General features: G+C 36.4%; 1 protein-coding gene across 2 annotated transcripts; it reads left to right on the top strand.

Annotated features, from left to right (window-relative positions):
• The first annotated feature begins 207 nt into the window (after positions 1–207).
• On the top strand, positions 208–11,763 carry LOC113014815 (uncharacterized). Of its 2 annotated transcripts, none has more exons than XM_080298894.1 (5): positions 208–285; positions 8,032–8,079; positions 10,846–10,901; positions 10,994–11,373; positions 11,477–11,763. In XM_080298894.1, exons 2-5 carry the CDS (start codon positions 8,048–8,050, stop codon positions 11,612–11,614), a joined length of 606 nt encoding a protein of 201 aa, XP_080155020.1. In that variant the 5' UTR covers positions 208–285; positions 8,032–8,047; the 3' UTR covers positions 11,615–11,763. The 2 variants fall into 2 exon arrangements, with proteins under 2 accessions (XP_080155020.1, XP_080155021.1); XM_080298895.1 differs by lacking the exon at positions 208–285 and adding an exon at positions 1,616–1,626.
• The last annotated feature ends 1,721 nt before the right edge of the window (positions 11,764–13,484 follow it).

Here is a 13,484-nt window from a genome sequence, read left to right on the forward strand (position 1 = left end):
TTGTTTCCTTTGTAGAAGATTTTGATTTAGTGAGTTAATAATCTGTTAATTTATGTGACCCCATCTTTATATTTTATTTTCACTATATTTGAAAGTTGCTAATATGTAAGAAATGTTTATTCTCTGAATCTGTAATATATGGTGCATTTTGTTTGTATGTTTATATTACTAATAAAAAAAAAAAAAAAAAAAAAAAATGTTGGCAAAGAGAGGAAGTGACGTAAGATTTGCGCATGCGGGGTACCGATCGGGTTTCCGGTACGGATCGGGTAGTGACAGGCTGTGGTAAGTACCATACATTGAAGGCGGTGGAAACGCAATTGATTTTGACATAATGAATGGTGTTTTGAAACTTAAATGGTTAAAATCCTTCCTAAATAATCCACACTCCATTTGGTTTTTTATACCAAGTAAGGTCTTTAACACACTAGGGGGTATCGACTTTCTCCTAAAGTGTGACTTTGAAATTACTAAGCTACCTGCTAAACTCTCTGAATTCCATAAACAGGTCCTTCTTTATTGGAAAATGTTATTTAAACATAATTTCACTCCACATAATAGCCCAATTTGGAACAATAGATATATACTGATGAACAGAAAATCTATTTTTATTCAAGATTGGTTATCAAAAGGTGTTTGGGCAATTGCCCATTTTGTAGATGAGGAAGGACATGTTCTAGGACATCAAGATTTTTGCCAAAAGTTTAATATCCAATGTTCTAAAAGTAAATTTAATCGGGTTATAAAATCCATTCCATTGTCACTTAAAAACATAGTTGTAAATGATATAATATATTCTGACATCTCCCCCAAGTTAAGGCAATTATATATAGATGGTATTCGATTTTGTGATGTTAAATGCAACAATAAGTTTCTTAGATCTTTATTAAGGAGTCTTTATTCTCCAAATTTACTTAGACGTAATTACATATTAAAAGATTTCCAAAGGGAAGAAATTGAAAAAATAAGAACTGATTATATCACCTTCCCTATCCCTCCTAAAGGGAAAGAAGTCCAATTTAAAATCTTGAATAAAATTTATCCGACAAATAGACTCCTTAGTGATAGATTCAAAATAGAAACGGGTAATTGTGTATTTTGTGAAACAGAAGAGGAGGATTTGGACCATCTATTCTTTTTGTGCAATTTTATACAAATATTTTGGTTGGATTTTCATACCTGGCTTTATTCCAGTGGGATTCAAATTACCCCATTTACCTTAAATATGATAATGTTTGGAGTGTTTTTGAAAGAAAAGAAAGCTAATTATGGTGTTAATGTGTTATTAATCTTGTGTAAGTATTTTATACATAAATGTCGCTTTTTTAAGATTAAACCAACACTGGCTCACTGGAAAAACGACCTAAACCTGTTGGTTAAATCTTTGACTTTAGTTAAAAAGAAAAAGGCTGCTTTTTTTGTTTCCTTTGTAGAAGATTTTGATTTAGTGAGTTAATAATCTGTTAATTTATGTGACCCCATCTTTATATTTTATTTTCACTATATTTGAAAGTTGCTAATATGTAAGAAATGTTTATTCTCTGAATCTGTAATATATGGTGCATTTTGTTTGTATGTTTATATTACTAATAAAAAAAAAAAAAAAAAAAAAAAAGACAGGCTGTGGTAAGTATTCGTCTTTGTTTTGTTAAACATTGGGGAACAGGGGTTTTATGCGAATGTATATTTATTTCAGGTTGACGGTGTCCGTGTGAAAAATGTTTAAAAGAAGAAGAGAGCTGGTTAAAACTCCGAATTTTAACCATCCCCAGCTGCCGACGTTTTACGCCTTTTTGGTGGCTTCATAATCTGTTTAAGCCGTGATGATCCTCAGAATCACCTCAGACCCAGTTAACACAAAAACAAAGTACTACAGTCGAGCCACATAACGAGTCAGTGACGTCATTTCACAGAAACTGGTCCTCGTTTATCACGTTTGGTCACGAGGGGGGTGGCCAAGATGGCGACCTGTGTGGACGCTTCTCTGTAAGCTCGTGAATTTCTGATGAGTACCTAACGTTTTAAATGATCTAAACGGACTCAGATAATTCCTTTATTAGAAGTGACTCATTGCACTTGTGTTTTGCACACGTACAGGACATCTTTATAACATCAGGCCGAACTGAGTTTCTTTTTTTTCCCTGCCGAATTCTGACACGGTGAAGTGTTAGCTTGTATAGAAACATTTAGCTAATAGCCACGGGATAAGCATGGCCAAAAAAGAGGCAAAAAGAAAGGAAGGACTGATAATGGACTTGGAGCCAGATAAAACCTTTGCAAGCTTATGCAAACCTCTCCCTCAGACCCCTCTAAAGAGCCCCAACCCAAAGAAGAGCCGCATCGAAGTGCACGAGGTAAGAGAGGAAGCTGTATCCAATGCTGACATCTTGAAAGCTATTAATGGGCTGAATGACAGATTCTCCAAATTCGAACAAATGGTGAACAAAAACACGGCGGAGATTATTGCCGTGCGGGATCAAGTGAAAGGTCTTGAAATACAGAGCAAAGAGACAGAGGTTACTGTGAAGAAGCTGAAAGATCGCATTGCTGCACTTCAAGAGAAACAAGAGGAGACGGAGAGATATAGTCGGCGGTGGAACCTACGTTTGCTGAATCTTCCAGAGCATAGTAACGAAGATATAAGAAAAGAGGTGATGGATATAATCGCCCTGATCATCCCAGAGGAAAAAAACAAATTCGAGTTCATGATAGATACTGTTCACAGAGTTGGTCGAACAAGAGATGAAAACCGCTCACGCCCCATCATCATACAGTTCACCATGCGCACCTTCCGACACAAAGTGTGGAGAGCTTCCCTCAACTCTGATGTGATGAAGAAGAAGAATCTCAGGTTGGCTGAAGATCTCACCTACATGGAGAGACAGTGCAGAAATAAACTGTGGCCAACTGTCAAACAAGCCCGTGACGAGGGAAAGAAGACCAAATGGATTGGTCCTGTGGCCATCATTGATGGTGTAAGACACACTGCATAAATAAGAGGTTATTAAAAGATCAGCAAGATGACTGAAATACTTTAAGTTCACTCTGTAAGTTACGTAACATTAACAGGTATTTCAACTACCTCAGGCTCCCAATGTTACTGTTCAATATTTAATAATTTTGAGGCACTTGTATATTGTATATTTTTGTTTGTTTTGTTTTGCTTGAAATACCTCAGGTTCATTAGGTAATATCTTTACAACCAATAATATCCTCTTTAAGTTTTCTATAAAACTTTCATACCTCCAAGTTAGCTGTTCCAATACTTGGCAATCATTATTTTGGTTTTGTTTGGACTTGCCTATGTTTTACAGTGTGAGTAGTTAAACATCCTACTTTTATTGGTGTATAAATGTTAATTTGCTTAAGTATTTGGGTCACTTCAATGGGGAAAAGAAAAACAAATTGAGTCTGAAGACTTTTACTTAGGTACTCAACATTTAGTTTTCCCGTTTGAGAGTATCTTCTTTAGGTGTTTATACCTTAGCACCTTATAAATTTCTAGTTAATTTTACAGACATCCAGTTCACTTTATTCATTCCCTTCTTCTCTTATGACAGACTTACATTTCAGTTCCTTAAAAATACTATCCCTTAATGTTAGAGGTATTCGTGACAGTACCAAAAGAAAGTCAATTTTCATTTTCTGTAGACGAAAAAATGCTGATTTGATTTTTCTACAAGAAACTCATTCGAGTGATAATGATGTAAAATTCTGGAAAGCACAGTGGAGTGATCAGTGTTATTTTTGCCACGCCTCTCAACATTCGGCAGGCGTAGCCATTCTCCTTAACAACTTTAAAGGTAATATTATTGAATCATTGTCTTCAGATGAAGGCAGATGGATTATTCTGGTTTTCAAATTGGACAACACCTTCTTTATAGCCTGTAATTTATACAGTCACAATAACACAACTCAGGCCAAATCTATGTGCATACAATTATCTGAGAAACTTGATTTTTTAAAATCAAAATATAAGGGAGCCCACATGATTCTTGGAGGAGATTATAATGATGCTCCAGACGATCTTATAGATAGAGTACCAATAAGAACATCTCAACACTCAAAATTTAAAAGCACTGCATTTTTCTGTGAACAACTTGCAGTTATAGATGTATGGAGATTCTTCAACTCTGATACAAAAGAGTTTACCTGGAGCAATGCAAATAGATCTCTACAATCCAGAATCGATTTGTGGTTAATATCTTCTTCGTGTTTACATTTTGTTTCAGAATCTTCTCATGATTTTGCTCCATTAACCGATCACAAATTAATCACAATTCACTTAGTTGGCAATAAACAAGGTCAAAGTAAACTACGTGGTTTTTGGAAGCTAAATAATAATTTATTGAATGATGATACATTTTGTAGTACAGTGGAAAAAACGGCAGAACAGATATTCGGGGATACCAATATGAATCACACACTAAAATGGGAATTTTTCAAATTCAAGGTAAGGGAAGCGGCAATAAGGCGAAGCAAAGAAATTAAAAAAAGAAATGACACTAAAGAAATCTGTATTATGAATGAATTAAACATATTAATGAAGAAAGATGCTCTATCAGATGATGAAGAAATTAAATTGAAAAGACTAAAGGAAGAAATAGATAATGCATATATTAACATGGCTAAAGGGCTTTTATAAGGTCCAAAGCAAAATGGCTAGAACTAGGTGAAAGAAATTCTAGTTACTTTTTTGCTCTTGAGAAACGAAACCAAAGAAGAAACAATATATCTGCTCTTAAGATTGATAATAACATAACCACTAATTATTTAGATATCTCAAAACATGTTGGTTCATTCTACAAAGATATATACAAATCAAATTGTAATATCAATGATTGTGATAGATTTATCGAGTCAGTTAAAAATTTTGCACCAACTATCTCGGAAAACTTTAAAACTAATTGTGAACGCCCCTTAACAAAATCAGAAATTTCAGAGGCAATTCGATCAATGAAAAAGGGCAAATCTCCAGGCAATGATGGTTTGTCAGTGGAATTTTATTTACAGTTCTGGGATATCATTGTTGATCCTTTATTAGAATTGTTTAAGGAATGCCTTGATGGAAAAGAAATGTCCACAAGCATGAAACAGGGTATTATAACTTTAATTCCTAAACCTGATAAAGATCTTCTTGTTATAGAAAATTGGAGACCTATCACACTTTTGAACATAGATTATAAGATTATCTCATTGGTCTATGCCAAAAGATTAAAGAAAAATCTGGATGAGATCATAGCTGAAACGCAAACCGGATTTATGACCAACCGCCATATCAGTTCAAACATAAGGCTTATTTTTGACCTATTAGACTACTCTGACAATATAGATGATGATTCCCTTATTGTGTTTCTTGATTTTTATAAAGCTTTCGATACGGTAGAACATTATTTCTTATTTAAAGCCCTCAAAACCTTTGGTTTTGGTCCAAACTTTGTGTCAACTATCGAAATGTTTTATAAAAATATTGACAGTTGTGTTATACTATATCCAAATACTACTAAAAGATTTCCAGTCATGAGATCTGTTCGCCAGGGTTGCCCAATTTCACCCTTTTTATTTTTAATTGTAGCTGAACTACTTTCATTACACATTTTAAATAGCCCAGTCATTAAAGGTTTATCTATTTTTGGTAAAGAAATCAGAGTGACTCAACTAGCAGATGACACTGTTTTATTCTTAAAAAACAAAGATCAGATTGAAAATGCTATTTCATTAATAAATGATTTCTCAATTGCCTCTGGATTAAAACTAAATAAATCTAAATGTGAAATTTTATGTTTGTACCAATCAAATGTCAAATCCTTATACAATATTCCTGTCAAAGACTGTGTTAGATACTTTGGTATTCATGTCTGTAAGAATGACACGGAGCGTCAACAACTCAACTTTTCTCCCAGGATGGAAAAAACTAAAACTATACTGAACTTATGGCTCCAAAGAGACCTATCAATTTTTGGTAGAATCCTTTTGACTAAAGCTGAAGGTGTTTCCAGATTTGTGTATCCAGCCCTCTCCCTTAATGTGTATGATTCCACATGTAAAAATGTTAATAATTTATTTATTAACTTTGTATGGAAGAATAAGCACCATCATCTAAAAAAATCATTGCTTTGTGGACCTAAAGATAAAGGTGGTTTTGGCCTTCTGGACTTCATGGACCTGAACTATACATTTAAGGTGAAATGGCTAAAAGAATGCTTAAAATCTCCTGGATCATTATGGCATTTCATTCCACATAACATTTTTAGAAATGTTGGAGGATTACGCTTCCTATTGTCTTGTAGTTACAGTATATCAAAGTTACCAGTTAAAATGTCTGCATTTTATCAACAGGCATTGTTGGCTTGGAAATTATGTTACTCACATAACTTTTCTCCACATAGATCTATTATCTGGAATAACGAATGTATTACTAAGAGGAACAAATCACTATATTTGCAGAATTGGATTGATAAAAATATAATCTATTTAAAAGACTTATTTGACTCTGAAGGCCAGCTACTTAGTTACAATGACTTTATTACAGAAAAAATATTCCCTATCAAATTTAAAGATTTTAGCTCTGTAGTAAAGTCCATTCCCAGTGGACTGACTGAGTTGATGAAAAGCTACAAAAAACAGAACACACCACATGCATCCGTTAACACTCTTTATATAAATGGTATTGATTTCTTAAGCAAGAAATGCACCAATAAACATATTAGAGAATTACATTTGAAAATATTACATAACATATATCCATCCAACATGTACATTTCAAGATTCTGTGACATTGATAGAAAATGTACCTTTTGTAAAACTGAACTTGAAAGTGTTACTCATTTGTTTTATGACTGTTCATATAGTGCTACATTTTGGAGAGAGCTTGAAAATTATATACTGTGCAAGACAACATACGAAATCAAAATTGAAGGGAAGAACATTATCACTTATTTTGAAACTAAAGGGAAAAAAAAATGTGCCATTGTCAATCTTTATATCTTATTAGGGAAATTCCATATACATAAATGTAAATTTCAAAACTCAACCCCATCGTTTAATTTGTTTTTGATTGAAATTGAATATTATTTAAACTCTCTTAAATTAACTTATAATAAGAAAGGTTTATCACTGCTTGAAATTCATTCAGAAATGTTTAACAAATGAGCTGTCACAAGTACTAAATTATGAAGTCTGTCACATCCCCCCCCCCCTTTTTTTTTTTTTTTTTTTTCCTTTATTTATTTGTCCTTCTTGTTTCATTGCACTGTATATTGTTGCTTTTGTTTGCCTTGTATGTCTACTATTCAGGCTGAACTGGAATGACTGGCTGTTCATTTTGTAATTTCAATAAAGTTTGAAAAAAAAAATCACGTTTGGTCACGCGGTATTCTGAAGAACGACACGAGCTTCGTTTGGATACGCCCCCTTTGCTCAACGCATGCTTCGTTGCTCATTGTTGCACAGCATGCGTGACCTACGTGATGTGAACATGGGACAGAAAAAGAAAGACAACAAAGATCCAGGTTCATCAAAGTCTTATTATTAAAAGATAGAACATTTAAAGGGTTCCCACCCTTCTCAAATATTCTCAGAAAAGATTTAAAAAAAAAGGGTAACAATAAATAAAACTTGTTCAGGGGTAACCGACCTCCAACATGAAATTTTACAGAGACAAACTCCAGGCTTGAGTGTTACATTTCAATAATGAGGAACGCCTACGTAAAGATTATATTTAAATACAGCTTTATGTCAAAAGTTAAATATTTCTTACAAAATTTTAAACGTACTTTCTAAAAAGGGATCTAGATTATTATTAATGTAGGATTATTTTCAAATGGTTTGTTCTTTTTGCTGTTTCTATGGTTAAACTCAGATTACCATTTGTTTTTCTCTTTTAAAAGTAGTTTTTTTAATTTGAAAGCTTTGAAGTTAAACATTAAAAAATAATTTTATGTTATGGCTGTATAAATGTGTCAGTGCATCAGTAAAGGTTTGAAATATTAATCAAAAGCTGCTTCTAATGATTCAAATTTCATTTTGCAGGTGACAGAGAACTAAAATGGCAACAACAACTGTAATGCTCGACAGCGGGTAAGAACCAGTTTCCCCACTCTGTAATCTCACTAAGTTTTGTTCTAGTGAGTCATGTAAATAGTTTTAGATCTCAGGTTGGAACCTGCTCAGCACCAGTAGCGGTTTTTGATAGGGCGACATGGGGGGTTGCCCAGGGAAGCATCATGGTAGGGGTGGCATCACGGGCATCTCCAAAAAAAAGTTGCTCATGCATACATTAGCCAGCGCAATTTGGAGATGTCATAGGCACTGATCGGTCTTCTGCCGCCCGTTTGCTGGGAGTAAGGGCGCCCTCCGTTTGCAAGGTGCGCCTGCTGCTTGCGGCAGAGTAAGGAGAGCGCGGGGCGGTGGGGGATTCTCTGGCTGGCTGGAGCAGCATCTAATATCCAACCCGCAAAATGAAACAAAATAAAAACAAACCAACAAACATGAAAACACTGGACATTATGATACAGACTTATAATTTGTACCTATGTTTTTTCGAAATTCTATAAAGTGAGCGCGAGAGCCCTCGGTGAGCCTGCTTGCTGCTGTGCTAAAGTCAAAGTAAACTTTATTGTCATCTCCGCTGCATACACTACATTATATAGAGAGACGAGACGACGAGGCTCCAGTCACAGCAGTGCAAGTAAACAAACAATAAATATAAGAAGAATAGGAAAATAAATATACACTTTAGGACTAGGGGTAAGAGGGATCAATAACTATTTAAAATTTACAGTTTGATGATTTAATATCTCACACACAACCTGTCGACAGGGGAGGGGGGTGCCGGCTTTGGGTTGGGGGATGGGTGTTCTGGAGCGCAAAATTAAAAACAATGGAACATGGTCAAGAACAGTTCAAAGCCATCAGGTGCTCAATTTAGAAAAAAGAGAAAAGAAGAGGAGGAAAAACGAGCAAAAGATACCGGAAAGCAGATGTGTCATTGGATAATGGCAGGTCATGTATCCTGAAACAATCAGAATCATATTCAGAATACTTTATTAATCCCTAAGGAAAGTATGTGTGTTACCGTTGGTACAGGAAGAAATTCTAAAAAAAGTAACAGTGACAGAGTAAACTCCAAACAATACATTGCGTTACAGATTTTGCACATTTAAGAAATAGCACTAATATATACAGATCACTCAGTTATAAATATCAAGGATTAACAGAGGTGATGATAAATAAATATCAAGATTTTGGGGCAATCAATTGTATGATATTGTGAGAACGAAGGCTGCATTGGTTGTGGTTTTTACACATATAAACACATAAATAAGTTGGAACCAGCCCAAGGAGATAAATAGATAAAGATCAACCAATAGGAGAGTCTGCGGATATGTAAAGATGGACATTTAGCAGCAGCATACAAAGAACAATGATGTACACGATTTCCATAGCCAGTGATAAAATGTAAAGCAAAATGGTACACAGTATCCAACCTCTTTAGGTAGTGAGCAGGTGCATTCATAAAAAGCAGGTCACCATAATCCAATAAAGGTAAAAAAGTTGCACGAATCAAGTGTTTTCTCATTTGGAGGGAGAAACAGGACTGATTTCTAAAAAAGTAACTTAGTTTTAGTTTTAACTTCGACACAAGCCTTTGAATGTGAGTATTTCCGATATCAGTACCAATAATTTTAAGTTTTTCAGGTCTAAAACCAGTCCTCGCTGTTTCAGAGACCCATCCGTGTAAACAAAGCAAAACCACAGATCTTTTATCTTTAACTTGTCACAAGAGAAGCCCGGCCAGGATCTTGCAGAGAGTTATTCACTCGTCACCTGAGCTCAGCCAACTCCGAACCTGATTCCCCTTGCAGCTCCTTTTATTTGAGTGAAAACAGTCATACATTCAAGGCAAGCGTGTGTGTGTGTGTGTGTGTGTGTGTGTGTGTGTGTGTGTGTGTGTGTCATTTCCTGACACCATATATGGCTTGGCCCTTCACAACATCTCCAGTCGGTCCATATAGGGCATGACCTTTTAACGAATCAACATGTGTACTAAGCATGTAAAAAGCAGAAGTGAGCAGCCCAGTTAAACTTATAAAAACAGGAACTTGTTGAAATGACAATCTTAAAATAATCAACTCTATCAGGAAGAGTTTCTGTTTCCAGCTGTGTCCAGAAATCCAGCTGTGGATGCTCAGTATCTGAGCTACGTGAGCTGCAGCACAAGAAAAGTGGAGTTTGTGCTGCTCAAACATAAACAAAAATTACATTAAATATTCTTGATGGAAAATTAAAGGTCCAAATGTCAAAGAAAGGTGACATTTCTGAGTGCACCAGAGAGCATGTAGCACACTTTCCAGGGGCTGCCATGTATTGGCTGGACGTGGACACAACGCCTCTTATTAAATGCCGCCTTTAGCTCAGAGGGAGAAGAGACGAGAAGGAACGGGATAAAACGAGTCATTCTCGACATTATATCTGTATAACGCAATAACATTTACTCACAGTAACAAACATGGGGTGGCTGAGGATAAGAACCTAACTCACTCTGAGATGTGAAAATGAATACAGAGTGAAGCCTCAAACCAAACTGCCACACAGCACAGGATGTATGGACCCAGGATGGTTGATGGTTCAGTGCAGAGACAGCAGCTTGTAACCCCAAGCTCAAAGCTGTTGAACACACACACCAAACTACTGTGGTGCCATGACTTCAGGAGGACAGACATGAAATGTCATGATTTTGGCATTAAGCTCTATACAGTGAGGCTCACAGGCTGACTGAGCACTTGGGTAAAGGGAAGGCTGTTGTCACAAACTCTGTTAACATCATTATGTTTTCTGTCTTAGTTTGGGACATAAGGAGTCTAATGTGTCTCTTGACTCTCTGTCCAAAGGAAGGAAAGGTATGCTACAATCATCTTTGGCTCATTTAAAACAAGTCATAATGTGTTTTCCATCTTTCAAACACCTTTCAAATGTCTGCCTTGTGTTGCAGATGAGGACTTACCAGCAGCTGTTTCACAGTTTGAATCTGCAAACAAAGGCAAGTGTTTCCCCTTAGAGAAGCCAGCTGGTGCAATTTTGAGGAAAGCAGAGCTTGAGGACACCGTTTACAAAGATTATCCTGCTGATGTGAATGGCTGGGGAAAATTCTACCTTCCAACGACTGTAACCATGCAAATTATTGGCGTGGTGGAGGGCATCTCATGTCTGTGCGACCAGCTCGTTCTGATGACCTGCAAGGACAAACAGGTGTATGGCTATGATGGAGAGGAGCTTCATCTGGTGGCTTCAAGCATCAAGCAGCTACTTGATGAAGGAATGGAGTATCCAGCATCCAAGACCTACTACAAGGGGGAGGCCTTCAAAGACATGGTGAGAAATTACATTTGTTTGCTGGGAATAACTAAGCTTTCATGGTTGATTATCCTTATTAGTCTGTTAACTTTCTGTGCTTTTCTTGTTTGTTTGTGTTTAGACCAAGAAGGACTGGGAACAGGTGTGGAAGAACCCTGTGGGGAGGAGGTTGGATGAAGAGCATAAAAAACTTGTGGCAACAAGAAAGCCCAGCTTACTGGACTTCATGAAACGCAATCAGATACTTAAAGGCTGTTGATTGCTTCCCTAACCCTGTGATGATTAGGGCTCCCTACACTGAAAAAATGGGAATTGGGAGGCTTTTGAATTTGCACAAATGTTTCATGTTTCATGTTTCTCTTATTTACATGATTAAATAAAGTACTATTTACTTGATTATAAACAATACTGAGACTACTCATTTTTCTTGCATTGATTTAAAGTGACTAAATTACACTCAACAAAAATATAAACGCAACACCTTTGTTACTGCTCCCATTCCCCATGGGATGGACGTAGAGACCTAAAATTCATTCCAGATACACAATATAACCATCCCTCCCAAACAGTGGTCACAAATCAGTCCAAATGTGTGGTAGTGGGTACATCTGCTATATTGAGATGATCCATCCCACCTCACAGGTGTGCCACATCAGGATGCTGATCTGACATCATGAGTAGTGCACAGGTGTACCTCAGACTGCCCACAACAATAAACCAATAAATGACTGACGTTTGGTCCGTTTACTAGATGCTGTAAACGGACCAAACGTCAGTCAGGAGAACAACTGACATAATCCATCCACAATACGAGGTTAGTCATTAATATACTGCTGCATGGGCTGTGCTGTAGTTACATCGTAAGGGTTTAAAAACTGAACTTTAAAATGATTAATGGTGATAAAAACTGAGAGAGGCCGACACTGACTGTTTTTAGGGGCTTGTTGAGATTAAATAGAACAAGATACAAAACAATAAAACATGTTAAAAACACAACAGCTTCATTAAATGCAGACTACTTTGGGCCCGGAAGCAGGATTCATCACGTCATCACTTAAAGACCAGTGTTCTGACAAACCATCCTATTTTGGCAAAACTTAAGTACGACTGTTTGCCACGTAACTTTGCCCATCAGAGTATGCGAGTAACATTTGGTGTATTTTAATACCACATATATATTATTGAAAGCATATTAACATATTTTAGCGCAAACATGTCTCGATAGCCGGGGTTTCTTTTAAGTAACTCCACCTCAAAATAACATACAAAAAAAACCTTAAAGGTGCCCTCTAGAGGCCCAAATGGGGAAGTGAGTGAGAGCTGGCAGCAGATGGGTGCAAAGCGCCCTCCTCTAACATGTCGAACAAATGTTGTTTGTAAGTGTGATAGTGGCTTTGCCACTGGGTTGCTTAACTAAAATTGTGATAAAAATTGTAATGTGACTGTTGGAGCTGTGTGACCTCTGTGAGCTTCCTGATTCAGATTGTGGTGGAGATGTAAAAAACTACAGGACAGCTTCAGATCATAAACTTCTTTAAGAAGTCGTCCTTGGCACAGCTGGAGCTTATGTCACCACAGGTGATCAGGGCACTGAGATGAAACACTCTGCTCTATGAGGTTTCCTACTTACTCTTTTCTGGATTTCACACAACTGAATTCACCATCATACACACAGATGTTTACAGATGCTGTCAATGCTGATTTTTCACAAGTGTAAAGTAGCCTCTGAGGAGTGAAACTAAACAGCATCACACAGTTAATATAAATGGACAGCAGCTACATTTGAATAGAACACAGTGGTTTCAAACCTTTATGTCTCACATAAGAAGCCAAAAAAATAATTTTAACCTAAAGTTATTCATCACTGGGAACTTCACCACAGCTCTGCACTAAACTGTAGAAAGCTGCTGTAATGACACATAAAGATTATAACTCAGTTTGTTTTTCCAGATGTTCAACAACATGAAATGTGTGAATAAAGCCATTGTAAGAAAGCACTTTAAAGGCTGAACTATAAATAGGCAACATAAGTAGTGGTCCATGTGGTCCATGTAATATAGGAAAGTGCGTCTTTCTGTTCGGATGATATTTATTTTGGACAAGGGACATTTTCCCCACACTAAACTCTG

Source organism: Astatotilapia calliptera, chromosome 3 (assembly GCF_964374335.1).
Source record: "Astatotilapia calliptera chromosome 3, fAstCal68.1, whole genome shotgun sequence".
Lineage (NCBI taxonomy): Eukaryota > Metazoa > Chordata > Actinopteri > Cichliformes > Cichlidae > Astatotilapia > Astatotilapia calliptera.